At 36.3% G+C, this 25,838-nt stretch overlaps 9 protein-coding genes across 9 annotated transcripts in view; 5 read left to right on the top strand and 4 right to left on the bottom strand.

The window, feature by feature from the left end:
• Window positions 1-3: 3 nt before the first annotated feature.
• LOC100635771 (acyl-lipid (8-3)-desaturase-like) lies at window positions 4-3,125 on the top strand. Its single transcript, XM_019994530.1, has 14 exons — window positions 4-217; window positions 277-395; window positions 446-514; window positions 567-624; window positions 684-761; window positions 823-920; window positions 1,013-1,109; window positions 1,182-1,250; window positions 1,310-1,402; window positions 1,703-1,757; window positions 1,811-1,929; window positions 2,301-2,381; window positions 2,442-2,488; window positions 2,723-3,125. The coding sequence occupies exons 1-14, from the start codon at window positions 92-94 to the stop codon at window positions 2,991-2,993; spliced, it is 1,380 nt and encodes a 459-aa protein (XP_019850089.1). The 5' UTR covers window positions 4-91; the 3' UTR covers window positions 2,994-3,125.
• A 131-nt stretch (window positions 3,126-3,256) lies between these two features.
• On the top strand, window positions 3,257-3,777 carry LOC100635644 (28S ribosomal protein S12, mitochondrial-like). The gene has a single exon (XM_003385186.3). It carries the CDS (start codon window positions 3,276-3,278, stop codon window positions 3,678-3,680), a length of 405 nt encoding a protein of 134 aa, XP_003385234.2. The 5' UTR covers window positions 3,257-3,275; the 3' UTR covers window positions 3,681-3,777.
• A 114-nt stretch (window positions 3,778-3,891) lies between these two features.
• On the bottom strand, window positions 3,892-5,160 carry LOC100631609 (28S ribosomal protein S5, mitochondrial-like). The gene has a single exon (XM_003385154.3). The coding sequence runs from the start codon at window positions 5,156-5,158 to the stop codon at window positions 3,989-3,991; it is 1,170 nt and encodes a 389-aa protein (XP_003385202.2). The 5' UTR covers window positions 5,159-5,160; the 3' UTR covers window positions 3,892-3,988.
• Window positions 5,161-5,209: 49 nt separating this feature from the next.
• LOC100631480 (GAS2-like protein pickled eggs) lies at window positions 5,210-7,264 on the top strand. Its single transcript, XM_003385153.3, has 5 exons — window positions 5,210-5,882; window positions 6,029-6,145; window positions 6,608-6,719; window positions 6,762-6,842; window positions 6,921-7,264. Exons 1-5 carry the CDS (start codon window positions 5,256-5,258, stop codon window positions 7,037-7,039), a joined length of 1,056 nt encoding a protein of 351 aa, XP_003385201.1. The 5' UTR covers window positions 5,210-5,255; the 3' UTR covers window positions 7,040-7,264.
• LOC100635519 (uncharacterized) lies at window positions 7,137-10,317 on the bottom strand. The gene is made up of 9 exons (XM_003385185.3): window positions 10,101-10,317; window positions 9,885-10,000; window positions 9,227-9,462; window positions 8,099-8,731; window positions 7,898-8,019; window positions 7,690-7,750; window positions 7,570-7,633; window positions 7,456-7,516; window positions 7,137-7,386 (listed from the first exon to the last, which is right to left on the bottom strand). The coding sequence occupies exons 1-9, from the start codon at window positions 10,296-10,298 to the stop codon at window positions 7,336-7,338; spliced, it is 1,542 nt and encodes a 513-aa protein (XP_003385233.1). The 5' UTR covers window positions 10,299-10,317; the 3' UTR covers window positions 7,137-7,335.
• A 128-nt stretch (window positions 10,318-10,445) lies between these two features.
• LOC100635392 (ester hydrolase C11orf54 homolog) lies at window positions 10,446-16,287 on the top strand. Its single transcript, XM_003385184.3, has 8 exons — window positions 10,446-10,540; window positions 10,668-10,766; window positions 11,988-12,061; window positions 13,117-13,218; window positions 13,694-13,777; window positions 14,451-14,690; window positions 15,812-15,925; window positions 16,006-16,287. Exons 1-8 carry the CDS (start codon window positions 10,471-10,473, stop codon window positions 16,177-16,179), a joined length of 957 nt encoding a protein of 318 aa, XP_003385232.1. The 5' UTR covers window positions 10,446-10,470; the 3' UTR covers window positions 16,180-16,287.
• A 1,202-nt stretch (window positions 16,288-17,489) lies between these two features.
• On the top strand, window positions 17,490-19,739 carry LOC100642134 (uncharacterized). The gene is made up of 3 exons (XM_003385152.3): window positions 17,490-18,017; window positions 18,433-18,548; window positions 19,142-19,739. Exons 1-3 carry the CDS (start codon window positions 17,754-17,756, stop codon window positions 19,527-19,529), a joined length of 768 nt encoding a protein of 255 aa, XP_003385200.1. The 5' UTR covers window positions 17,490-17,753; the 3' UTR covers window positions 19,530-19,739.
• A 1,157-nt stretch (window positions 19,740-20,896) lies between these two features.
• LOC100642007 (uncharacterized) lies at window positions 20,897-23,654 on the bottom strand. Its single transcript, XM_003385151.3, has 3 exons — window positions 23,311-23,654; window positions 22,956-23,077; window positions 20,897-21,207 (listed from the first exon to the last, which is right to left on the bottom strand). The coding sequence occupies exons 1-3, from the start codon at window positions 23,575-23,577 to the stop codon at window positions 21,108-21,110; spliced, it is 489 nt and encodes a 162-aa protein (XP_003385199.1). The 5' UTR covers window positions 23,578-23,654; the 3' UTR covers window positions 20,897-21,107.
• Window positions 23,655-24,729: 1,075 nt separating this feature from the next.
• LOC100635267 (coiled-coil domain-containing protein 65-like) overlaps window positions 24,730-25,838 on the bottom strand; it is a 4,029-nt gene continuing 2,920 nt past the window's right edge. Inside the window, exons 13-16 of the mRNA XM_003385183.3 lie at window positions 25,707-25,800; window positions 25,573-25,648; window positions 25,235-25,524; window positions 24,730-25,165 (exon numbers count right to left, since the gene is read on the bottom strand). Of these exons, the coding sequence (XP_003385231.1) occupies window positions 25,428-25,524; window positions 25,573-25,648; window positions 25,707-25,800 (267 nt within the window). The 3' untranslated portion in view covers window positions 24,730-25,165; window positions 25,235-25,427. The remainder of the gene's footprint in view (window positions 25,166-25,234; window positions 25,525-25,572; window positions 25,649-25,706; window positions 25,801-25,838) is intronic.

Below are 25,838 nucleotides of genomic sequence, written 5' to 3'. Positions count from 1 at the left end.
AACAAGATGCAATCATGCATGAGGAGAAAAATCAGGTGACCTTTTCATCTTACTTCCACTCTTTCTTCTTAAAGCAAAGCCAACAGCCAGTATGCCTGGAGGTAATGAAGATAGAGATACAGAGCTAGTTCCAGGACCTCCTGTCCGTAGGTTCACTTGGAAAGAACTAAGCCAGCTAAATACAAGAGAGAATGCTCACGTCGCTTACAGAGGAAAGGTAGTAAAGCGTTTTTATGATCCTTTGCCATTGTCCTTTGTTTATTATGTCATGTACAGGTTTACGATGTTAGCTCATTCGTGTCTCGCCATCCAGGAGGCTTAGAGCAGATCCTCCTGGGGGCTGGTCGGGATATAACACAGTTATTTGAATCCTACCACAAAACAGACACTTTTAAGTTTGTGAATGTTGCCATGATTTGAAAATCATCGTGATTCTTATTTGTAGAAACGTTTTAGAAAAGTATTACGTTGGCGAATTGATCGATAATGAGATGCCGGTATTTCCAGAGAGAGGGTAAGTATTGTTTTTAACACCTGCCCCTCTCTCATTTTTAAATTTCTACTAGTGAGTTTTACGTGACACTCAAGAAGAGGGTTGAGACCTATTTTAAAGAGAACAACATTGTGAGTTTGTGATTTGCATAGCTCAGCGTTAGCGTTCCCGTGCTGCTTCAATATTTTAGGACCCAAAAGTCGATTATTGGATGTTTTTCCGATACTTTCTCTTTTTTGTTCTACTCATATTTAGTCAAGCAATGGTGGTAAGTGAGGACATGAAATAAAAATAATAAAAATAATTTTTAAATATACGTGTACGTGTAGATATATTTTCAAGACTCTTGGATCTTAGGTATCACGTGCTCTTTCTTCTGGGGGTTCTTTTCCGCTCTTGTTGCCATGACATGCACACATGACTCCAGGTATAAATTGATGTACATGTACTCAAATTCGTCCCTCCTTCTCTCTCCCCTTCCCTCCCTCTCTCTGTATCTATTTATCTTTCCACTTGTAGTCATTTTGCCATTACTCACAAGCCTTGGGTTTGGAAGATGGTAGGCCATGTTCATGATTTTTACCAAGGCTGCTCACTTCACACCTGGATATATCAGGTAATTATGATCATTTACAGATATTATTGATTTGACTAAACACTGTACTCTTCTCTTTCTTTCCTTTTCCAGCACACATTAGGCCACCATCCCTACACTAATATTGATGGAGCTGATCCTGATATTGTTACAGCCGCTTCTGTTAGTTAGCAGTTTTAATGGAGTTGTTTCATTAAAGAATTTCTTTCTCTCTTTTGTAGGACGTTCCTGATATTCGTCGCATCAAGTGGCAACAAAAATGGCTGCCGCGTTATTTCTATCAACATGTATACGTACCTATGCTTTACTGCTTTGTAAGTAAAGTATAATAATAATAATAATAATAATAATAATTAATAATAATAATTAATAATAATAATAATAATAAGAGGATTGGGATTTGAGGATGGTGGTGGACTCATTATTCTCACTTTCATTGACCATATTGATATTACTTAAACTATTTCTCAAAATTAATCTACCTTAACTAAATATATTATATTATCTAATTTTCCTTCTTTATTTCTTTTAACTTGTTTTTAACTTGTTTTGCCCTGTTTATAATAATAATAATAATAATAATAATAATAATAATAATAATTTGTTGTGTATAGCTTGGAATTAAAACAAGACTGCAAGACTTCCATATTGTCTTTACTAAGAGGAACTGTGAGTTATTATTATTTTCTTAAGCCACTCCTCCTTTAATTGCAATATTTTAGCTACCATACGATTGAATCCACTCATTTTGAGACAATGGTTGATATTGTTTGCAGGGAAGATCAGTCACTGCATTATCCGTTTTTATATTCCTAGCCTCTTCATGCCACTCTCGTCAGTTGTAAGTTGATTGTATGTACATGTACATACAATAAATATTAGCTCATGTACTGTCATGTATATCAATTTTGTAGTACATTTCTGATATGTGCATGTTCTTATGTAGCTATGCAGCAATTTTGAACTGATTTTGTTAAAAAAATAGATTTTTTAAAAGTTGCTCCAAAATCAAGCCAAAGTCCCTTTGCTAGTGTACTACATGTTTTCGGGCCAAATGAGAGGACTCTCCATTTTCATATTTAAAAAAAAATACACTTGCATGTACTTGTACTACTTATGTTGTATGGAAAGCTTGAACTGATTCCAGATTCTTTACTTATTTTTAAAGCTGCTCAAAAATTTGATAATATATTAATGTATTTTTATTTACAGTTATTTTACAACCTGATTGCTGAAATGTCTGGCAGTTACTGGTTGGCTCTCATATTTCAGACATCACATGTCATCAGTGAAGTAAGATACACCGTACTGTAAGATTATTATTATTATGAATATCAAATCTTTATTTAATAGGTTGAATGGCCCAAGCCAGACAAGGACAACAAGGTTCACATGGATTGGTGAGTGAATTTTAAAATTACAATTTAAACTAAAAAATTATCAGTTATGGGTTGATACATTTAGTAATATAATCAATTGCAAAAAATTGTTTTTTTTACTATTTAATATCTGCAAATGCAGAGAATACATTATGTTCACTTCGTATCTACATGTACTTCTCTTTTTTTCTTATTTATTCCCTCTCTCCTTAACTTTCCCCTCCCCTCTCCTCCCTTCTCTCCCCTCTTCCTTAGGGCTGAGCTACAAGTAGCCACTACACAAGACTATGCCACTGACAGCTGGTTCTGGACAGTCTTCACTGGAGCCTTGAACCATCAAACAACTCATCATCTCTTTCCCGGTGTCATACAGTCCCACTATCGTCTCATTACTCCTATAATAAAGAAGACCTGCGAGGAATTTGGTATCAAGTATCACTACGTTGATACGACTAAAGAAGCTCTCGGATGTCATCTTGAACATCTTCGTAGACTTGGCCAGGAAGAGGTTGACAAGGATAAATAACACTTTAAAACGAGAACATACACAAAAATTATTATTTATGTTTTTTTGTGAACTTGTGATGATGCATGTAAAGTCTATAATAGTGCAGTTTTTAACTAGTTGCTAATAATAATAATTATTATTATACGTAAATGTGTAATGATACTTTCCGGCGAACTGTAGCCAAGAAGGAATGCATTCCAGTGAACTGCAACTATGGCTAAAGCATAGATAATGGTTAAAGTATCTATGGTTAGAAACCGCGCCAAAGTAGGCGTACCTATCTTTAATAATTATTATAAAATGGCGGCTTACATAAAGACATTTTCTCAATTTTTCCTTCGCTCCTTTCACAGCACTCCACTGTTTCAGAGAACGGTGAACCAACTCATGAGACAAGGGCCCAACGCAAGACAATCGAAGAAGAAGCCTCATCGCTTCCTGGGTAATCGCCCTCAAATCAAAGGAATCGTTTTGGAGACCATGACTGTACGCCCACGCAAACCTAATTCAGGTGAAAGAAGGTGCTGTCGAGTGAGACTTTCAAACAAGAAAGAAGCTATTGCTTTTATACCAAAAGAAGGTCACACACTGCAACCGACTGATGTTGTACTACTTGAAGGAGCAAATGGCCGCCATCTTGTCAGTGTGAAACTACGTGTGGTGAGAGGAAAGTATAATTGTGCCCATCCTGTGAAGAAAAACTAACACAATCAATAGTCATGTATAATAATTGTCACATATTAATAAAGATGAATGTAAATATTAAGAGGCAAGCCTTATGCTTTAAGCAAGCAAAACGTTACGCATTTTTAGATACCCAGTACTGTGATGTCAATGAATCTGCATAATTGAACAGCGCATGTCAAAATTTTTGGAAGGAAAGTACAATATTTTCATTTAAAAGAGTTAAGTGCACTAGCTTGCTTAGCCATACTGACAAATATAAACTTATATTGAAATGATAATTATTAATACACTATATTACATACTAAAATAACTAAAATAATTATTAATTACTGCTTATTCTTAAATAATTTCTGTTCCAAGTCACTGTGAAGCATCTGATGATCTCTCAGCCAGATCAGAAAAGACTCGTCTGTAGATGAAGGGACTCCAACAACTAGCGGTCGTCCACTATATTCAGTTCGATACTGCACAACAAACTCGCCAGTTTTATTAGCCAAAGACTCGTAAGTCTCTTGTCCCAAGAGTCCGCTCAAAGTAGCACGAACAAGATGGCCGACGTGGTTACTACCAAGTTGTTTGATGCGTATGTCTTTGATCCCGATCAGCTGCATGACCGCCTGTAACTTGGGATTACACCTTAAACCAAATCCTTTTTCCTTCCGCTCCATGAGTACTCTCGTCCTCACACACTTGGACTTGATATTATGAAAGATGGTGTGCCCTTCGCATATTGGTATACATCTTAGCTGTTTCACTGCCCTGTTCTTTGCTCTGCGAATACACCCACGCATGTCCTTAGAGCGTGCCACGCCAAACCCGACCATCCCCTTTCCATTACCAACAATCACCGAGGTTTGTATAGCAAACTGTGACCCCATTGAACACTTCCAGCGTGCCCGGTACATGTCCAAAATGACCGAGTGAAAATCTGGCATTGGAGTCCCATTAGCAGCCTCTGGTATGCCAACGTAGCGGCCTTTCCAAGTCCTTCCACTCCAACCTTTCTTGCTCCAGTTCATTTCGTGAAGGCTCCGTTTAGAACGGTACTCTCCCTTTAGATCGGAGATGCTGATGATGCCCAAATCATCTAGACCTTCTTGCTCGGTTTGCTCCGATAATTCAACCGGAGCAAGGAGCTTCTTTTGACTATCAAGTAAAGGGCCAGTTGACTCTTTTGCTGGAGGTAATGGATAACTTAGCCCAGGCCATCTTTTGCCCGTTCTTCCACGACCCAAAGGTATCTTCCTAGGTAGTTGGACCCATTCCACCCTGTCCCATTTCTGTCCTCTTCCTTTCCTTCCCCCTTTTCCCCCAGTAAGTGCATCGTAAAGCTCCTTTGCTGTCCGTCTCTCCAGTGGGTTTCTTGAAGCGTAGAATCTCTTCGTGATTTGCTGTGGCGGTAACTGGAGATGTAAACGGCTGGTAAAGGAACGAAAGAGCTGTAGCAGATTAGCCATTTTGTTTACGACTCCACGTGTATGAGCCCCGCCCCTCATTCTTAATTGAGCTTGCGCCCACGCAAATGTTTGTTTTGTTTGCGCATGCTCACTCATTGTCCCGCGGGGTTTCGCGGGAAGGGGTGAGAAGAAGATAATGGAGGTTCTTGTTGTTGATTTCAAGAAAATGGAAGAGAAGGAGAAAGAGGCTCTCCACGTCCTCAAACAGGACCTTTCAAAGTGGCTCAACACAGTCATAAAGATACAAATAACTCCAGAAAACTTTCTGACGAGCCTAGACACTGGAGTGATCCTGTGTCAGCTAGCTACTCGCATTCAAACTGCAGCAGCCGCTACTCTTGCTGCTAATAAAGCAACGCCTCCACTACTAAAGAGAGCAACCACTAGCTTTAAAGCTGCTACTGGAGCTGCTAAGCGGCCGGATCTGCCTAAGCCAATTAATGACATTTGTAAGCTGGTGCCAATGGGAGAGCTTCACTGCAACACCTCTGCTTCAAAAGGATCCTTTCAAGCGAGAGACAACACTGCAAATTTCATCGCTTGGTGCCGAGACCTTGGTCTTAAAGAATCCGTCTTATTCGAGTCTGAGGGGCTGGTGCTTCATCGAGATGAGAAACGAGTTATCCTAACTCTTTTAGCTGTCGCTCGGGTCGGAGGCGACTTGGGACTAGCCACGCCCAAACTGGTTGAAATGGAGAAAGAGATTGAGAGAGAGGAGAAGGAGGAAGTGAAGAAAGTGGTAGTGAGCAGAGGAGATCATGAGGTAATGCTCTGATTCACATAATGTACCAAATAATGGTGTTCCAATAGAATGCCATTATTTGGTACATAATGTGAATCATAGCTATTCAAAATAAGAGTGATATTATTTCAAGTATCAGTTATATGCAATTCTCGCTTTCCCTTTAGATTCTTAATATATTGCACCAATGCAGTTGTAGCTGCAAGCTGCATGCCATACTACAGGGACCTGGCAAGTTTCATATCACGATGCCATCAGGAAAGACCATGACGGTATATATTAGAGTAAGTTACTTATGTGTCTACTCAATTGTTTGTCATCATCATCATCATCATTATTATTATGATTATTGATATTATTATTATTGTTGGTATTATTGTTATGAAAAAAGGTCAGAAGGAAAGAAAAAATTAAATAAACAAAATTGAAAAGGGAGAGCCCGAGAAAGAAAGCAAACAAAAAACAATAAACAGAATTAAGGGACAGATTGGTGTTATTACTATTGCAGCTACACAAAGTAGCTACATTAAACGCAAATAGGATAGACAAATTTATAACTACCATGTATAGTTTAATAGCAGTAAGTATTAATTAATGACAATGAATTAGCTCATTTGCACTATGAAGAACAGCTCGAGTACTGTTAATTATTATTAAATTGTAACAGCAAATTATTGTTATTTTATTTTTATGATTTGATTCCCAATTCATTAATAATGATTATTATTATTAATATTTAATCCCAGGTGCTCCACAATCAAGTGATGGTTAGAGTTGGAGGCGGTTGGGACACACTTGACCACTTGTTATTGAAATATGATCCTTGTCGTATGACCAATCCATCCAGTCTATCCAAAGGTAAGTTGAGCTAGTCCTTGTTTTACTGTTGAGCTTAAGTAGACATTATATCAAGGAGGACTGCTAGTGCTAAGAGAGGCTCTGTTCACCTTGGCACTTCTTCTAAACTGGCTCCTTTGAGAGGTAATTATGATAAAGAACTTTAAAATTTTTCATTTAAAAATAATTTTTTGTCTTTTTTATTTTTTATTTTATTATTAGTTCGGCAAGCTTCACCATGTCCCTCACGATCACTTGGTAGAGCAACTGGAGAAAGTGGTGGAATGAGAAAATGGGAATCAACTCCTTCGCTCTATTCTCGTCAGAAAAAGAAAACGTAGTGTCCTTTTGTATCATTGTCTTTTAAATGTGGCCATAGTATAATCTCTTTCAAAACTAGTCCGGCCCTTTTTAAAATGCAGCTAAAAGCTGCAGCAATTTCACTTAACAAACGTTTTATCATATAATTATTATCATTATTACATCATCATCATTAATAATTGTTATTTATTATTATTGTCAGCGCATGTATAATTATAGTCATGTGTAAAAGTGTGCATTATATAGAGTATTGTCATGATATCATTCGGAGGAAGAGAGAGGTTGAGAGAAGATGACACAGACATGATGAGATTTTTCATTCTGAGCCATTACTATCAGGACTAGTTATAACGGCACCACTTGCCAACTATAAAATTAATAAAAAAGCAATAATTATGTAAAATTGCTACTTATATTTTTAAGTGATGTGACCTACCTCAAAAGCTTCCATCCATTCTTTCATTTCTTTTTCTGTGGATGCTGCCATGCCCCAATCTCTGGATAGATGAAGAGAGAGAGTGAGAGTTTATATAATAGTTTCTATATATACCTTCTTTTATTCCATGTACTCTCTGTATGGACATTAAACTGGAAAGCAGAGAACTTCTTTTCTCCTGTAGCAAGAGCAAAAAGATGATAATAAGTTCATTTGTGGCTCATCTTAAATTACCTTTCTTTGGAAATGTGATTTTGACATTTTTCAATTTCACTTCTCCTAAAGGCTTTCCTTGCTAAAGAAAGAAAAAAATATAATAGTATCATCAGTATTATTATCATTATCATTATACATTACTCTTCTCTTATCACAGTTATTACTATTATCATTTATCATTGCTTGCTACTAACACTAGTGTTACTATTATGCTATGTAGACTTACAGGATCATTTTTGAAATAACGAAAAATCCCAGGCTGTAGGATGAAATATCTCAAATTCCACGACTTGACGTTTCCTCCAACTTTGTAAAGATATCCCCTTTTCTCTGTAAAAACTAGTGCACCTGCAAAAGAAGTCATTTATACAATAAAGTTTACACTATGCATTCTATAGTATTCTAAGAAGATATAGTAATAACTTACCAGAAGGTCTTCTCATATCAGGAGTGGTGGATCTCTCTGGACTGCTGCTACCGCCAGAGGCTCCAGTTCCTTCTCTTTTTAATGTTCCTTCTGTCACCACTATGGAGGGAGAGGTGACTCTCTGCTCATCCTCAGGAGGAGGAGAGTTGGTATTAGAAGCCTCTATGACTATCTGCTCATCTTCAGGGGGAGGGGAACTGGTGTTAGAACCCTCTCCATCTCTCGGACCTGACTCTCCATCAGAGGCTGAGTCCTGGTCAGGATCACCGATGAGCGAGTGGTCAATGATCGAGGCGCGGAATTTCTCAATAGCAGCCGCTTCTGTTTCAATCACGACTTCTTTAACTTCCATGTCATCAGGTTCACCCTCAGTCGTCTGCTCAGCGACGGTTTCTTCAGAAGTGACTGTGTTGCTTTCCTTCTCTTCTTCTACTTCTTCTTTCGATTCTCTGACTTTTATTGAAGCACTTGAAACAATCTGTCCTACTTTAGTCTTGTCTTCATTGTCATTGTCCTTAGCTTTATTAGCTGGATTATCGGACAGTGGTATGGTATCTGGATCCTCCTCATCAGAACTGTGCTGCTGCACGTTTGATGGGCCCAATACATCATCAATATGAGTCTCTTTATGATCTACAAAAAAGTAAAAGAACCTTTTAATACTATATCTATGAGATGCTTTGTAGAAAGCAGCAGACAAAAGAGAGAGAGAAGGAATTGTCAACTTCAACATAGTTTTATTATGGCACTGTGAGACGTGCACTTCATTGTGACGTTGGATGGTGTGATGCAGTGTTGTTTTTGCAAGGATAAATGCATGCATGTAGGAGTTTATATATATGAATGCATTTTAGGAAAATCACAGGTAGCATATAAAAACTGTTTGTGCCATCTCACAGACAGAGAGGCTATTCTGATCCTACATTTGCTTCTTGCTACCTTTTAAGAGTCAGTTTCATCTGATGCAGTAATTCAAAACATCTCATTAATGCATGTACGCATGCACTAGATCTGAGGCTAAAAATAATTTCAATTTGTACACACAGAAGTCATATAAGGAGCTGGATTTCATTACAATGACCAAAATTGCATTACAAAATGCCACAGAAGTGCTACATGAAATCTTACCATCTTCTGTGTGGTTTTTTGTTGCTAAAAGAGCTGCATCATCAACGGTTTCTTGCCTCTCCATTGAATTTGGTGTTGGTGGTTCTGCTAGCTTTGATACTGGAAGAGTGTCTGGCTCTGCTTTTACTTTCTTTGCTTGGGCTTGAGGTGACTCACTCCCTGTTGGAATTGCAGACTGTATCTTTGATATCCACTGATATCTTTCTTCATTTGACTGGCAGTTGAATGTAAATTCACTAGAGAGAACAAGAGTGGGGAGAGAGAAAGAAAGAGTAAGACAAAAGGAGTGTGTGGGAGTAAAGAATTGACATATACATTTTGGCATCTGACAATAATCTCAGTAATGCTGTAAGATCAATACAGTTACACGTTTCTCAGGTAACAAATACTACACGATGCCATAGTAGTAGCTAGAGATCAGATAAGCAACATTATCAATACTATTATGCTATAAGCAACTGTATTTGCTTGCTTTCACTATTGCTCATTACGCTTGTTTACATGTTACACTTTATGTACTGAAGTGTTTGTCTTGGCTGAGTCTACTGTCATTGCTTTGATACTACACTATTAAAGGGCCCATTAATGGGAAGAGTTATCATTACCCTTCTGCTCATTCACATAATACTCTCATTCACTCATTCTAGAATCATCATACCTTCTGTTGTTGCTTTTGTCAGGGCAGTGGACTACAAAAGCATATTTTGCACCCTTTGGTGGATTTCTGCTTTTTTCTACAGATCCTCCTACTAGCTTGATAGCACCCAGTCGGGACTAAAATCATAAAAGAAAGGAAACAGAAAATGATAGACTAGTTGTTGTCACTATAAATACAATTCTTGCTATAATTTTATTAAGCAAGAGTTTGGCTTACTCCTAAAGTTTCTCCTCTTTGTAGGTCGTACTGCCACTTCTGTCCGTCTTCATAATAGACGAGAAAGCCAGGATAGAGTATAAAGAACCTCTGCTTGAATGCTTTGTGGAATCCACCTTGCTTTAGGATGACCCCTTTCATGATGGGCTTCCTCAGGTCGAAAGCAAACTTTCTTCTCCTAGGAGCGGGTGAGGACATTGCTGCTGTATAGTAGAAATGAGCTATAAAAGTACAAACTGAAGATAATAATACTGTCTTGTTTTTCTCAGATGGCAAGGGTCGCCGTTGGATTTCTTTTTATAAAAAAAGAACTATCACTACGACCACACCCGATCAGTTATTTAATGTTTACATAAAGAAAGAGAAGGAAATGAGTTCATCCTCCTTTCCTGTGGAAAAAAGACAACTTCACACTCCAGATCTCTCTCATGTTGCTCAGGGTGAGTGTAATTTTGCACAAAGTTCACAAAGAGCTCAAAAACACATTGTTATGTAACACATAATATTTACAATAAAATCATGCAACATTAATTACACATTATCTGATGTCATTATTATTATACATAGTGATAGAGAGTGGTTTAAAAGAAAATTTTAAAGAAGCATCCGTTAATGTAGTCGACTGTCCTGACCTCACGTCTTCGCCATGGCAACTTGCTGCACCAGGTAAGGAAGTGAATAGATCATTATAAATGGGGAACGACCTTCAAGAGGGTGAAAGGTCATGAAATGAGGATAAGGGGTGTAATAATTTAGAGTGTAAAGGTATTAGTGCCAATTATATTGAACCAACAGTATATTTACACATTGATCCATCTGGTATCAGGCCGACCACTGAGTTAAGTCTTTATACAAAAACAATTCAATTATTACAGTTGTGTAAACTAATCAGTGTTTATTTTTATCCCATTTATTAATGGCCCGCTAACCATCTATTTTCCTCCTTCTCCTTTCTTGATCGCTATCTCCTGTTTAGAATAAATTTATTATTTGTTTACGATATTGCACGCTTCATGTTTGTGAGCGTTTATATGTACGAGGATGTTAGTGCAGTTAATCATGACCATATTCAGTGTTAGCTGCATCCTAATGAAGCATTCCAGGGTAAGGCTTATTACATTCTTGTCCATCAGGTATCCTTGTATCCCGTCGTAGTTTCCAGCTGTATAATAATAATAATAATAATAATAGTATAAATAATAATAATAGTTTAAATAATATTAATAATAAGTGTATATTCTAATCTGTCTTATTTTTGTTATAATTTGTTTTACTTTTGCCTATGATAATAATAATAATAATAATAATAATACAGTCGAACGTCTCTTCAAAACACCTTGGGACCCAATAATACTGTCCTGATTATGAAAGTGTCCTTGTTTTAGAGGATACACATTCTTGTTGGTTTGGGACTGATGCTACATGTCCTAGCTATCCTGATCAAACAGGTGTCTTTGTATTAGAGTGTCCACAATAGCAGGCTACACATGCCCTCCAATATATGCAGGAGTAGATAGTGAATGTGACTTCAATTAGCGATTTAATGATTTGAAAATTCCAGAGTAACACCTGGGGGAAAATGGCACGTGTAAAATAGTGATACAAGTACAATAGAAACATGCACAATAACAATCATAGTTCTGCCTATGGTGGTCAGGGGTGGTCGGGACAACTGCCTCAACAAATGAACCATGCAACCAGTTCATCACTTAGACCAACCATCCAATTAATACTAATAACCATACATAAAGCATGATATTGTAGTCTACTAGTATGGTGTACATAAATTTAAAAGGAACAATATTAGTCTCCAACCACCTCTAATTTTATTCTAGACAGAACCCTGAATAATATTATACATGTACATTAAATTTTGTTGTTCCGTAGGTTTGGGCGGAGCTCCTCGTTTGCTTGATGTGGGCGGGGTTCCATATCTAATGCCGCTCATCCAAAGAGAAAAGGTAATTATTAATATTTTGATTGTTATATTATTCCATTTATGTACATGTATAATTTTAAGTTTGTTATTTTTGTTGATTTTACCGAGAAATGTCGCTAATTTCATTGCCCAGTAGTTAAGTACATGTACAAGTATAACTGGCATTTAAGGCTGTGGCTATGGTATGTCGGCCTCATACCTTAAATTATTTTATTGACAATTTAATATTAATTATTGACTCCGGTATGCTATCTATTATAATAGATTATTGGATTGGAATGTTGTTGGGGCTTTCCATTAACTGTTATAAGCAAGTTTTAGTTTCAAGCTATTCCTTCCTTTATACCTTCTTAATTTACCAATTTCTATGCTCATGCAGCTTCTCTTCTTATTCTTTGTTTAATTTATTATTTTTATTTTATTTATTTATTTTTGCTCTTTGTTTTATTTATTATTTTATTTTATTTATTTATTTTTATTTTTGGATTTCCCTCTTTTACCTCTCCCCCCCTCTCTCTCTCTCTCCTTTCCACTTGTTATGACTTTAAAAGCAGCTGCTAAGTGGGGGAAATGACCAAACCAGCAATAAGCCTAACCTCACCATTCACATCTCACATATGCCTGCACATTCCTTCACTAATTGATGCCATTATGCCCATAATGCTACTACACCCACATGCCCTTTGGACCCACTCCAATGGCAGTAATAATAATAATTATTATTATTATGATGTACCTTAGTTATTGTTGCTGACTTGTGATACTTAGTCAAGGGAAAGTTTTGTAATGATTGCATACTCAGGCTCTTTTGTTTACTGAGGGAGACATGGAGGCACCATTGAATGGGATTTTGATTTAAACTTTATTTATGGTCTGTTTACTATTTTACTGAGTGTCATACACATGTACATGTATGTAGTATCATTATCGTTGTCTTGATTTATTCCCTGAGTCATATTAAATTTCTCTCGCTTCCTCTCTTGAGGAGAAAGGAAGGAACAAGGTGCCATTCATGTACTTATATGAGAGAGAGAGAGGAAGAGAGAGAGAACAATTTGACACATTACTCTTTTGTAGGTTTATGATTTAGCCCAGGTAGCTAGTCTGGCTGGTTTACCAAACGGGTTTATACTTGGAGCAGGTGCTGGCTCTTACAGAGTAGCTGGAGTTAACTGTGAAGTAAGCTGTAAATTAATATCATTATCATTATCATTATTATTATTATTATTATTATTATTATTATTATTATTATTATTATTATTATCATTATCATTATTATTATCAGAGGAGAATGGTGTTATTATTATTATTATTATTATTATTATTATTATTACTATTATTATAAAGGAAAACAAAGCATAACTAATAACAGAGAAAAACAAAAAAGGGAAAGGAGAAGGAAGGCCCTATGGGGAAAACTAAACAAAGCAAAAAACAAAACAAAGAAACTGTATGTGTATTAAGAAACTAATAATAAAGAAAAAAAAAGAGTCAGACCTGCCCATCCACATCAGGTAGAAGGATAGGGGAGCGGCTCAACCACATGTGGGCATTAGTGTGCCACAGAGTATTATAATAATAATAATTATTATTATTATCATTATTATCATTATTAGTATTAGTATTGTTAGTATTAGTATTATTTTTTTGTTAGATGATGGCTAATATTAAATTCTCTGATCCTGACTCAGGAGCTCCTCATAATATTGGCTCTTATTCGGCTAAAGTCTCCACAGAAGTAAATGCTACCAATACATTATTGTACCAGTATAATGACACAGAGTATTATCATTATGTCCACTTAGCTGTCATGAAATTTTTCGAGTCACAAAATTACTAAATTTGGCTTATTTCCTTTAAGGAGGTTATACAATAAAATGTGGCAGATGGCAATTAATATATTTGGTTGTTTGTGACTGCTTGATTCCCACAAAAGTCTATTTTTGCCATGCATGATTACAATCCTTGGTTTAGTGTACTAGATGTACGCATTGATTAATAAAGCTATCTCCAACCACATTGTTAAGGATTATGGTCATACATTTGGTTATAAGCTGATTATGTATGGTTATGTCCTCAGCTATGGATGGTTATACATTCTTAGACATGGATTACCCACAGTTGTACTTGCTATCTATGATTATTATAAGGTTAAGTTAGTCGTATACATGGGGTTATTAGCATGGCTTATGTATGGTTATAAGCATGGTTATACATTCTTAGACATGGATTACCCATGGTTTTACATTGCTATCTATGATTATTATTATAAGGCTATGTATGGTCATACATATACACAAGCTAAAAACACTAAATTTTTAATTTTTATCACAAAATCACAGAAACTTATTAAGCACCTTGAAGCACACGTACGATTAATTGTATTTTATTTCTCATTTATTTTTGCACAGGACGGATCTGCTATAATTGAGAAATTCCCATACACTGAGGCCGGTCCTCTTGCCAATTTATTACTTTGTGAAGGCACTCCTGGTGCTCCTGTCCTTGAAATAAAAGCAAGGAAGAGAGTTGGAGAAGAGAATTTCGTTACCTGCATGAGAAAGTCCTTGGCTGCTTATTTTGGTGAGGGCCCAGTTGGACTCGGCGGAGTTTTCATGATTAAGAAAGGCAAAGCAAAGCTTCACATTATGGTCAGTGAAATTAAGAATTATTGTATAGCCTCTATATAATGGACACTTGGAGATAAGAAAGTGTCTCTGTTATACAGAGGTGTCCTTTATATAGAAGTTATCTTATACAGTAAGGAATGTAATTGGTACACTAGGTGCTGTCCGTTAAATGGAGGTGTACGCTATAGAGAGTGTCCATTAAGAGAGACTATATTACTAGTATACTGTATTGTCAATACTGTCCAGTGGGTTTGCTTACTATGAGGAATCTGTTGTTAATGATAATAATTTAGTATACATTTGATCTTTATGTATATAGTGTATATGATATTATTAAAAACAGATTCCTTTTCAAAATGTAAGTGCAATGTAATGGTTCACATACCAAGAGTGTGTAATTAGACTATTGGAGGATATGCTAATATCAATTAGCATTGAATGTCTCCATATTTAGACATTATTTTGCTTGTGCCAAGATATAGATAGCTGTGTCATTTACTGATAGTGTGTTAATATACTGGAATAAGGAAATGTACACTCTACTAATGCTATTAGGCATAGTATTGCTTAACTACAAGTGTTGAAACACCGTTAGTTAGAATATTGTATTTTCATTGCAGCTTGAAACATTAAGGACCTATTCTTTACACATGCAACCATGCCATAACTCCAAAAATTGAAGTCGGAATCAGCTCAAACTTTCTACACAGCATAAGGACATCAATATGTATCAGAAAATGTAATAAAAATTGGGGGTGGTTTTGGAGCCATTTTTTGGAAAAAACCATGGGCTATAGCCTTGGGTATTTTTCAGAATTTTGGTGTTTTTTTTAAATGGCCGCAACTTGAAAAATTGAAGTCGGAATCATCTCAAACTTGCTACACAACATAAGGACATCAATATGTATCAAAAAATGTAATAAAAATTGGGGGTCATTTTGGAGCCATTTTTTGGAAAAAACCATGGGCTATAGCCTTGGGTATTTTTCAGAATTTGACATTTTCTTAAAATGGCCGTAACTTGAAAAATTCAAATCAAATCACCTCAAACTTTAACATAACATAAAAGTATTGTGCACATTAATGAATAATATCTATATTTTTTGTTTAAAATTATACTGTTTTTTTTTATTTTATAATAGCCTGACTTCTCTCAGACTCCACTGACTACTAACGAAGGAGTCAACAAATGGCTCCAGTTCTATAACATGTCTTCACCTCTCACTTGCCTCTCTGTCTTCATCAGTTGTGACCCAGTGAGATCTTTTATTTTAATTTCTCTCTCTCACCTTCTCTCTCTCTCTCTTTTTCTGTTTATACTTTTCTTTTCTTTTAGGGTTTAGACTTACGTGTAGAACATACCCATTGCTTTAGCTCTCATGGCGATGGTGGGCACTATCATTATGACGTCACTCCACAAGAAGTTGAATATCATGGATATTACGTAATAGCTGAGGAGATTGTCCGTATTGATCGACCAATTAAAACTCACCAAATCGGGCGAGACTGATAAGTAACAATTAATGAATCTTTTTATTAGATTTTGCTGATTTTACACTTGCACAGGTTAAAATATTATTTTTTGTAATGAAATACTTGCTTAACAGCTTAAGTGGAATACCTGTTTAATTACAGTAGCAATGAGATTACAATAACAATTAGATATTGATTTTATGTGTTTGGCAACACATCACAAATAAGGACTCGTGATAACATTAGTCAAAAATGTGATAACTTGTAATTAATTAGCGACTGCCACAGATAAACATGCTGTGCTTCCTGCCATGAAAGACTCAGCATTTTAAAAGGTCAAATTTTATGAAATATTTGTGGCCTCAAATTAGAATTCCCAAGCTATTTCAGCATCACTATCAACATATAGTATATTCTATAATTAATGTCATTGTATTATGTGTTTTGTCTACTAGTTCTTGCATATGCAAGGTCTTGTTTGACAACAGTTTGCTTATTTCCATGGCTCCTATTATGCCATTATTATAATAGCCTGGGTGCTCCTGTTGTTCATGATTACAGCTAAAGGCTGGTTTACAATATTACGCTAGTCCTGACGTGACGTAGACACAGGAATAGAATCTGGTTCTATTTTAGCGGAAAGCATGCATCAAAAGGTCAAATCGCCCATGCTTTTGATTAAGAATTGATGGTACATTGGCCCAACATTATATTGTAAACTAGCCTAAGGGATAGCTTTGCATCTTGTTATAATTGATCAGTTTCTGGCTAGGGAATCCAATTTTGCAAAATTAGTAAATTTATAATAGCCTGATCCTCATAAGTGGTTCATTTTCTATTTCTCCATGTAAGCGCTAGTAAAATGTTTTAAATTGACCAGTTTATTGATGTCATCATAGCAATTTGAAGCATGAGTAGTCGGTATTTTTAAAAATGTTTCATTATAAGTTCAACAATAGTTAGCCGGCAATTATACAGTTATTCCAAAGGCATAGAGATCATAGCTGGCCCAATATGCCATGTCAGAAGCATTCTGCATGATAAAAGCTAGTTTCATGTTGTCTGCTTCATTGATTAGGCCTACTATACACATGTAGTGATTGTAGTCACATACTGGAATCCACTCCCTGAAATATTTGAGACAATTTGGTGGTCACTATGCATGCGTATTGGTTAACAAGGCATGCACATGTTGAATTTGTGAGCATGAGCATTTTTGTTGCTGCCTGTGAAGCAATGCATGCACTAATAATAATTTGATCATCCTCCTCATACTCCTTTTTCCATTGGATGGGGCTTCTCTTTGCTGATCAATTCTAGGAATTTAATATATTCACACCTTTGAGCTGCTCCACCCAATATTTTTGCAGGTAAGACATTTTTTGGCCTTTGGGTGTGTAGCTTTGTCTTTCTGCTTTGTTGGAGTTAGGACAGGAAAAGGGAAGTATAATAGGATCACTCTTAACGCTGAAGTGTATACGTGACATCGAAATTACATGTGTAATCTTGTCTCCGGATAAGCGCGTCAATCATCATCATCATCCTACATTATTTTTTATAGACAGTCTTGCGGTAAAGCCAATAATCAACGTAGCAGCAACTCTTCTCATCATGTCCAGCATGTCCTTAAGCAAGAGCAGTAGTAAGTTACTGTCTCCGAGGCCTTCGAAAAAGGAGAAAGACTCCGTTCCCAACCAGACCGACATAAATAACCTAGCTCTTGATACACCAGTTCTGAAAGGCTACATGTATAAGAAATCTCACCATTCCTTCGATTCTTTCAACAAGAGATATTTTGCACTCTACAGCGGCTGCTTAGTCTATTATAGAAAGGAGGACGAGTATAAGAAGGATCTAGGGAATCACTCGCTTAAAGTAACATTAAAAATAATTATATATAATTATTATGTGGAATAATAGATTATTTATTTTGTTTGTGTGCTTTTCCTTTTAAAGGGTGGGAGTGTTGTGTAGCCTTGTGTTATATTACAGGACGTAACACCATCCAATAATAGCCCATTATTCTTCATCTTCTTTGATAAAAAATTTTATGCTTATAAAATAGTCTCTGCTGAACACAGAATGACTCCACCCATCATGTACAATTACAACAAAAATATGCAATGTGGATTGTCATGCACTTTTTTTAGTAATGAACATACTTTTATTAATTTTACTGTCTGTGTCTTTATTTTTGATCTTATCCCTCCTCCACCTCTCTCCCCCCTCTCTTTCTCCCCCTCTCTGTTTCTCCCCCTCTCTCTCTCTTCCCCCTCTCTCTCTCCAACAGAACAGAGCTGGTTACATTACTCTTAACAGAGTATATTTATCAAAGCCTGATAAGAAACCACAAGGCGGCAGATATTGCTTTGTCCTCCATACTCCTGACCCAGCAAATGCAAGAAGGTACAGAATACATATATGTGCATGTGTACATGTACATGCGTATTACATAGCAAATTTATTGATCAACAAAGAACTGTTTCTGCTTGTCTGCTTGTCTTAATAATCACATTATTTCATTTTATCTTCTGTACTGTTTTTGTTTGTGACATTATGTACACGTATAGCACATGGTCTATATCTTTGTGGTTTGGTTTATTTATTTGTTTGTTGATGAAAGAGCAGATCTGTATCTACTACTGCTTATCTCTTATTTCTTCATTTCCTACTCTCTCTATGTTTTGCTTTCCTCTTTCTCTTTGTGATTCTATTATTAGTATACGTCAGTAATGTCACACCATTTATGATTCCTTTGATTACTTGTAGTAAAGCTTGGCATTGATGTCCTGCAATTTTGTGTCTGTTTGTATCAATAGGCAATGAAAGAGAATTTTATGAAAACAATGTAATCGTGTATAGCCTTTTAACTCTATAGCTATTACTACTGATTCATCTCTCTGTCTCTCTCTCCCCCCCCTCTCTGTCTCTTCCTCCTCCTTTCTTCTCTCTCTCTTCCTTCTCCTTTCCTCTCTCTCTCTCTCTCTCTCTCTCTGTAGAGAGACACTCCTAGTTTGTAAGACAAGAGAGGAGAGGGCCCAATGGATGGTACAGATACAAGCACAAAATCCTCACCTCATTGCTCCTGGACAAAGAATAGCTCCAGACACCCCGATACCAGAGAGAAGGAGGGCCCACTCTGTCCCCAGTAACTCCGCCATGATGCTCGAGGTTCTTCCTAATACATTGTCTAGCACTCCGAGTTTTGACGAGGTAGCGCTTAAAGTTGAAGACGGTGACAGCGATCGTGAGTCTGGCGGAGTAGAGAAAGATGGCGACGAAGAAGAAGAAGAAGATAATGATGTCTGTGTTTTAAGTTTTGATGTTCCTGAAACTGGCGACATACAGCTTGAAGTTCCCTCAACCCCTCCTGTCACTGTCACATGATTCTCACATGACTAGTTGCACTTTAAGTTCATTCATGCATCTCATTTTAATGTTCATCGCTGCTTGATATACAATAACTGTATTATTATCATTATTATTATTATTATTATTATTATTGCTATTGCTATTATCATTTTTGCTTCATTCTTCATCTGACAACTCCATTATCATCTAATACAGTTTTTTACAATAGAAATTATTTTAATGTAATGACAGTCACTCAAGCGATGCCTGCTATATAAAATGATCGAAAATAAAAAATAGCACCCAAACAACAGGTAAACTACTGGTATGATAGCACCAACTAGATGCAAAGTGGGGCATGTCCTATTGATATAATTTGCAGAGTAAATTTTCTGATGAATTCAGGTCAAATTGCTAAAATTTTTGTCTCCAATTTGATAGTGGTACTCCTTGTAGAAGCATGTACCCAAGCACATGGTTAAAAATTTCTCTTCAAAAATTTTAACTTTCAAAAACAAATCTTAACACTCAAATTGCTATAAAGTACTACCTTATAGCACTTTAATTTGGCGGAGTTTTATTTTGGCAATTGGTGGTTTGCAAGTGGAATCACTGATATTAAAACCACCAATCATTAATTCACATGCTTAGTAATGCAGTTGTACACAAAAAATTGCCAAATTAAAACCCGGCAATTACAATTTTACAGCAAAATTAACAAAATAAAGCACCGCAAAATAAAGCGTGATACGGTATATCCTATGAACACACTAATCAACAAACAAGGTGACATTTCTTCACCTTCTATTACTTCCAAAGAGTGATAAGTAACCCTTGTTATCAATGAAAAGGTGGTAACATTTGAAAACCAAATATTAAATTATCGCCTCACTCCCAAACCCCCAATATATGTATATATCTCTGTCTCCCTCCAACCACCCACCTCTTCCCTTTTCCCCCTCGGTCTGACCCTCTTTAAGAGAACTTTACCCTCTAGGGAAGTTTTGCGCTGCACGTTAAACAAAGTCACTTAGTCTATTACCAATAAGAGCTTTGTGAGGCTTTATTTATTTAAGTAGAAAGGGCACAAGGATGAAGAGGAGAGTGTCAGAGTAATAATAAGCCCCTTTGGAGCTTCCTGAACCAATACATATAATTTCAAGTATACAGGCCGGGATAGTATTGTTTACTATTCACAGCTCATGTGTGCATCAAATCATAGGGAATGCTGTCTGAAGTGTAGTATATGACTATGTATGAGTAATCAGGTATAAGGGTGGGATTTGTGTACATGATTACTAGACAACTTGACCTACAGTGTTTATCTTTCCAAATTGTTAATACTGTCGAGGTATCACGATATCATAATATGTTCTTATAGGCCTAGCTGACATTTATTAATATCCAGTCATGTCTGGTTTTTCCAAACGCATCAAGTCATAACAGTAAATAAATAATATTAAAAGTCAATGTATGCCATTACACTTACAATAGCAACAACATAAAGGAAAAGGAGTTTAAAAATTCAAACAAAAATAAACCGACGAAATAATATTACAAATATATCACTATACAGATTGCGTACATGATGGCTGGTGTGTGTCACATTATGCTTTAAGAGTTTCTTTTCAAGACAAGATTAGGATTCTGAGCCTGAAGATGCATCATCCATTTTCTCTTTGCTCTGCGATTGTGAAAAGCAAGTAAGACTTCACTACAATGAAAGAAACAAAATATAAAGCTATGATACGGTACTGTATTCAGGGTTTCCTACAAAGCATGCTAGGTGAGCTAAACAGCATGAGCTTCATGAGCTGACAAGCACTACAATACAGTACATGGCATTTGGAGCAACTTAAAAAATTCATTAAATTTGAATTTGATCAAAACAGCTCAAAGTTAATACACAGCATAAGGACATGTATAGGTATCAGGAAAAATTATTGAAGTGGAAAATTTTTTCGTAACCATTTTTGACAAAACTTGGCCAAAGTCCTTGTTACAGGGACTTTGGCCCAATTTTTTAGATTTGTAAAAAAATCCAAACGTGATTGGAATCATTTCAAACTTTTTACATAACATAAGGACATGCATATCTATCAAAAAAATTATAAAAATAGAGAATTATCTCTTCGTGATTTTTGTCAAAATACCCAGTACACTATAGTACAGTGTCTTTGGCCCAATTCTTTATTAGCTTGACAATCCATTGACAAAAGCTGCATAAGCACTGTGCCGAAATCCTGTCGGAAACCCTAACTGCATTAATTGACAAAACTAATGCGAATGTGGGAAATTTGACAACTTTTGGCATTTTGCCATTTTGGCATTTCAATGACACATGATTACAAACCCTACTCCAAAAAGTAGTATAATTATCAAACAATATCTGGCACAGCCACCTAGAAGAACACTATAAACTGTACAAAAGATGATTTTTTGGCAGGGAATTAATATTGACGATTGGCGGTTCTATGAAGAAATCACCAATATAAAATTCACCATTTTGTTTTAATCTGAGCATGCTCAATGACACGTGGCACAAAATCGCCGATATAAAATCCGCCAATTTTTTTCCAGAGGCAAATTTGCAAAATATTACTCCACCAATAAATCGTCTTGTACGGTATACATAGATAACATTACTATAGTGGTTATGTTATCAAAAAGAACCACATCGCCAGCCCAAAAACAACTCCAAACAGCTCCTAATTACAATAAACAAGCTACAGTTTTCATTACACCGACAGTGGCAGTAAGTGAAGTACAAGCAAAGCATGAAGTCACAATAGTATGAATGAGGAAAACAGTGTAGGATTTTATGTAAACACTTTGTCTTCCATTATATTATATCAACGCATAATGATAACAATAATGCTCTTAATTCAGATTTAAGCAAACAATAAATAATTGCATTGAAAATGAAATGCTTATTAGAAACAATAATGATTATAATATATTGTTTGTTTGTGTACAGAGCTGAGTGTGTATATTTTTTAATGCATGGAATGAAATCACTAATAGTATTATGTCTTTGGAGTGGCTCTTGAATGGGCATGTAGCATACACTTATAGTCTATTGACTTTAAATAAGGCCACAAAACTATTAAACAGGTCACAGGTCTATTACATTACACAGGTATACTTGTGGTTTAGCTAAAATGTATTATACACTTATAGCCTATCGACTTTTAAATAAGGGCACAAAACAATTAAACAGGTCTATTGCATTACACAGGATTTATCTACACTTGTGGTTTAGCTAAAATAATTGTTGGAGCCATATACGCAAATTGCAGCATGATGATGAAATAACGGCCTCATTGCCTAGTACACATCTAACCGGCTGTATAGTATAGTGTGATGGATCAACAGGTGTGTATAATAGTACCTTATCTTGTGGGTTTTAAGCTTATTCAGCAATGTGTCTGTAATTACAAGAGAAATTAAAAGGCTACTAACTTTTTTGGATTAAAAGCATCTGGAAGATGGATTCTAAAACAGAACTCTGCTCCGGGTGGTAGCGGCTTGACCAGCGATACATGAAGACCCTTCAGTTTGAAGACCTTGCAGCCTGACTCTATCTGCAGCAAAAGAAATAAAAATTCCATGAATGAGAGATGGTGGAAATGAGAGTCTCATAAATTACTAATAACTACATGCACTGCACTGCAGCCTTCAGCTATATTGCAGCCATGCATAAAAAGCAGTCAAATTAAAATATTTCAGCACATTCATTTATTTTCATTTTCCATCTTGAACTTGAAAACCACAATTACCACATCATACAAAAATCTCACTGACTCCTCTGGCTCACCTTCCCTCTCTTCAATGAATTCTGGTATGTCCTTTCATTTTGGAAGTACAGCAGGACTTTCGGATACAAAACAAAGAACCTCTTGTTAAATTGCTTTCCGTCCTGCGACTGCTTGAAGACTCTTCCAGTAAGAATAGGCTTGTGTATATCAATGCCTACGAGTAGGGACTTGGCCTCAGTAGAAAGCGGTTCATCTCCTAGCTGGTTTCCTATAGACCCCCTCCTGCTGGATATGAAGGAAGAAGCCTTCTTCAATAAGCTCGACATTCCAGAGTTACACTTGATATCAGGCAAGGACCAAGAGCCTGTTTTGAGCTTCTGAAAGATAATACCCTCTCGCCCACTTTATATATACTGGCAGGATCCATTGTTGAAACCACTTGTATAAACACGTGCATGATTAGCTAAATTATTAATTATTATTTCCTTCAGGCCTGCGCATAGCCACACCTCGCATGCAGATAATAATATATACACCCACTTCATCCTCCACTAAAAATAATTTTAAAAAGCAACCCACAAATAAAATGTATATAGTATAAGGATGATGTATAAACATAATAACAATACTAAGTTCATCCATCAAAGTCTGGCTTGGTACCATATTCCCCATGAGCTCTATCTGATGAAAGAAACTTTGCAATTCTATCTTTCGCCTGACCAAGTTGATCAGGCCAATCCTCACACAAATTACATATGGTCCTCCATGTCACTTTCCTGTATGCATTGAGCCAACGATTGAATATCATGCCGAGATTGTTAAGTGCTTGGCCGGGAAGAGGCATAAGGTCGGCATGATTCACACCTAGCTGCCCACCTATAAGCTGCCATTGATTAGCATCACTAGCAAACAGGCGCAAGAGGTCTCGCTGAGTTGGGATTTTCTTCATCAATAAATCTATACATATAATAATAATACTAAGGATCAAATGGTATCCATACATACCGTACATGTAAAACAAGACTTGGTACTATAATTTTATTTATTTATTTATTAACTTTACAGTGCAAGAGAAATACAAAAGAATGATTAGAAAAAACATGAGTACAAACACTGAAGGAGTGACAATTAATCAAGCTGTAACATTAAAATTATTTCTACCATGCATAATGGTAGCCAAGACTATTATAAACCGACACAGTGATGGATGAGAGAGATAGGATCACATGGATCAGGATGTGATGTGAAAATTGTGAATCGTGACAATTACCTGGATTTGGCATGCCTGCCAGGCTTCCAGCAAAAGGGCTCGTTTACAAAATTACAAAAGAAGGATAACAAGGGCTTGTAGGCTTGTTAACAAGTTTTAAAAGAGCTCGTTAACACTTTAAGACTTCTCAACCATAGTCAAGTAAGCTTACTTGAGAAGCTGAGCCACGCCTTAGCTATGCAGAGTTCACGTGACTGTATACTAATTATTTCCTATTATTAAAAATAGTTTTTTCAAAAAAACTGAGAACTAGTGAGAAGCAAGCTACAAAAGTATTGATAGTTTTACTTAGCAAGCATGCACAACATAATAACAATACTAAGTTTATCCATCAAAGTCCGGCTTGGTACCATATTCCTCATGAGCTCTATCTGATTCAAGAAACTTTGCAACTTTAGCCTTTGACTGACCAAGTTGATCCCAATCCTCACACAAATTACATATGGCCTTCCAGGTCACGTTCTTGTATGCTTTGAGCCAACGATCGAATATCATGCCGAGATTGTTAAGTGCTTGGCCGGGAAGAGGCATAAGGTCGCTGTGTGACACACCTAGCCCAGTGCCTATGGTCTGCCACTGATCAGATTGACCATTAAAAAGACGCAAGAGGTCTCTCTGCAGTGGAACTTTCTTCATCAATAATTCTAAACAAGGATTGAATCGTATCCATACATACCAGTAAAACAAGACTTACTATTATAATGAGGACCTACCTGGGTTTGGCATGTTTAAAGGGCTTGTTTAGAAGGAGAACAAGGGCTCGTTAACAAGTTTTAAAAGGGCTCGTTTACACTTCAGTGAAGCTTTGAGAAGACAAGGCCACGCCTTAGCTATGCTAATATTAATTCACATGAGTGACGTATTTACAAGTCATGAAATAAAACATTTTTATAATGTATCTAATTCTTATGTGAGGTGTTTTGCTACATGGGCTCCTTCAACTACTGTGATATTTCCTGAGTTAGGTTGCAGAATTCTTGGATCTCCAACAGGAACGGATAATCTGCACAAAACAACAAAACATTAACATGTTGTAATCATTACAATATACCTTGCTGGCCTCTCTGTGCTACTGACTATCAGAAGTGGATTTTTTTGACTCAAAATCTCTTCACTCACGGAAATTCCTTTAAAAATGAGAAACATTAGTTAATTCTTTTCTCTCTTTTGTGGCGGTAGTTTTACCATCAAGATACTGCTTGAGAAGGATTCGTAATTTCTCATTTTCAATTTCAAGCTGTCTTTTCTCTTGTTCAAGAGCAGTAGTGTCTAGTAATACCTATTATCATTATAATATTATCATCAAGAGTAGATAAT

Source organism: Amphimedon queenslandica, unplaced genomic scaffold (genome assembly GCF_000090795.2).
Source record: "Amphimedon queenslandica unplaced genomic scaffold, v1.1 AMPQUscaffold_13471, whole genome shotgun sequence".
NCBI lineage: Eukaryota > Metazoa > Porifera > Demospongiae > Haplosclerida > Niphatidae > Amphimedon > Amphimedon queenslandica.
Note: the sequence above shows the minus strand (reverse complement) of the source record. Positions and strands in the feature narration are given on the sequence as shown.

Bases quoted from the DNA above. Each gene is read 5' to 3' on its own strand.
- LOC100635771 (XM_019994530.1), top strand. From the start codon at position 92: ATGCCTGGAGGTAATGAAGATAGAGATACAGAGCTAGTTCCAGGACCT. The intron at 762-822 runs GTAAGTGAGGAC...GTGTACGTGTAG, and splicing joins TATTTAGTCAAGCAATGGTG to ATATATTTTCAAGACTCTTG. The intron at 1,758-1,810 runs GTGAGTTATTAT...GCAATATTTTAG, and splicing joins TGTCTTTACTAAGAGGAACT to CTACCATACGATTGAATCCA.
- LOC100635644 (XM_003385186.3), top strand. From the start codon at position 3,276: ATGGCGGCTTACATAAAGACATTTTCTCAATTTTTCCTTCGCTCCTTT.
- LOC100631609 (XM_003385154.3), bottom strand. From the start codon at position 5,158: ATGAGGGGCGGGGCTCATACACGTGGAGTCGTAAACAAAATGGCTAAT.
- LOC100631480 (XM_003385153.3), top strand. From the start codon at position 5,256: ATGGAGGTTCTTGTTGTTGATTTCAAGAAAATGGAAGAGAAGGAGAAA. The intron at 6,146-6,607 runs GTAAGTTACTTA...ATTTAATCCCAG, and splicing joins CCATGACGGTATATATTAGA to GTGCTCCACAATCAAGTGAT. The intron at 6,843-6,920 runs GTAATTATGATA...TTTTATTATTAG, and splicing joins TAAACTGGCTCCTTTGAGAG to TTCGGCAAGCTTCACCATGT.
- LOC100635519 (XM_003385185.3), bottom strand. From the start codon at position 10,298: ATGTCCTCACCCGCTCCTAGGAGAAGAAAGTTTGCTTTCGACCTGAGG. The intron at 9,463-9,884 runs GTATGATGATTC...TGTTCTCTCTAG, and splicing joins GACAAAAGCAACAACAGAAG to TGAATTTACATTCAACTGCC. The intron at 8,020-8,098 runs GTAAGTTATTAC...CTTCTTTTGCAG, and splicing joins TGATATGAGAAGACCTTCTG to GTGCACTAGTTTTTACAGAG.
- LOC100635392 (XM_003385184.3), top strand. From the start codon at position 10,471: ATGAGTTCATCCTCCTTTCCTGTGGAAAAAAGACAACTTCACACTCCA. The intron at 13,778-14,450 runs GTAAATGCTACC...ATTTTTGCACAG, and splicing joins CGGCTAAAGTCTCCACAGAA to GACGGATCTGCTATAATTGA. The intron at 15,926-16,005 runs GTGAGATCTTTT...CTTTTCTTTTAG, and splicing joins TCTTCATCAGTTGTGACCCA to GGTTTAGACTTACGTGTAGA.
- LOC100642134 (XM_003385152.3), top strand. From the start codon at position 17,754: ATGTCCAGCATGTCCTTAAGCAAGAGCAGTAGTAAGTTACTGTCTCCG. The intron at 18,018-18,432 runs GTAACATTAAAA...TCTCTCCAACAG, and splicing joins TAGGGAATCACTCGCTTAAA to AACAGAGCTGGTTACATTAC. The intron at 18,549-19,141 runs GTACAGAATACA...CTCTCTCTGTAG, and splicing joins GACCCAGCAAATGCAAGAAG to AGAGACACTCCTAGTTTGTA.
- LOC100642007 (XM_003385151.3), bottom strand. From the start codon at position 23,577: ATGTCGAGCTTATTGAAGAAGGCTTCTTCCTTCATATCCAGCAGGAGG. The intron at 23,078-23,310 runs GTGAGCCAGAGG...CTTTTGCTGCAG, and splicing joins ATTCATTGAAGAGAGGGAAG to ATAGAGTCAGGCTGCAAGGT. The intron at 21,208-22,955 runs GTTAGTAGCCTT...CTTTCATTGTAG, and splicing joins GATGCTTTTAATCCAAAAAA to TGAAGTCTTACTTGCTTTTC.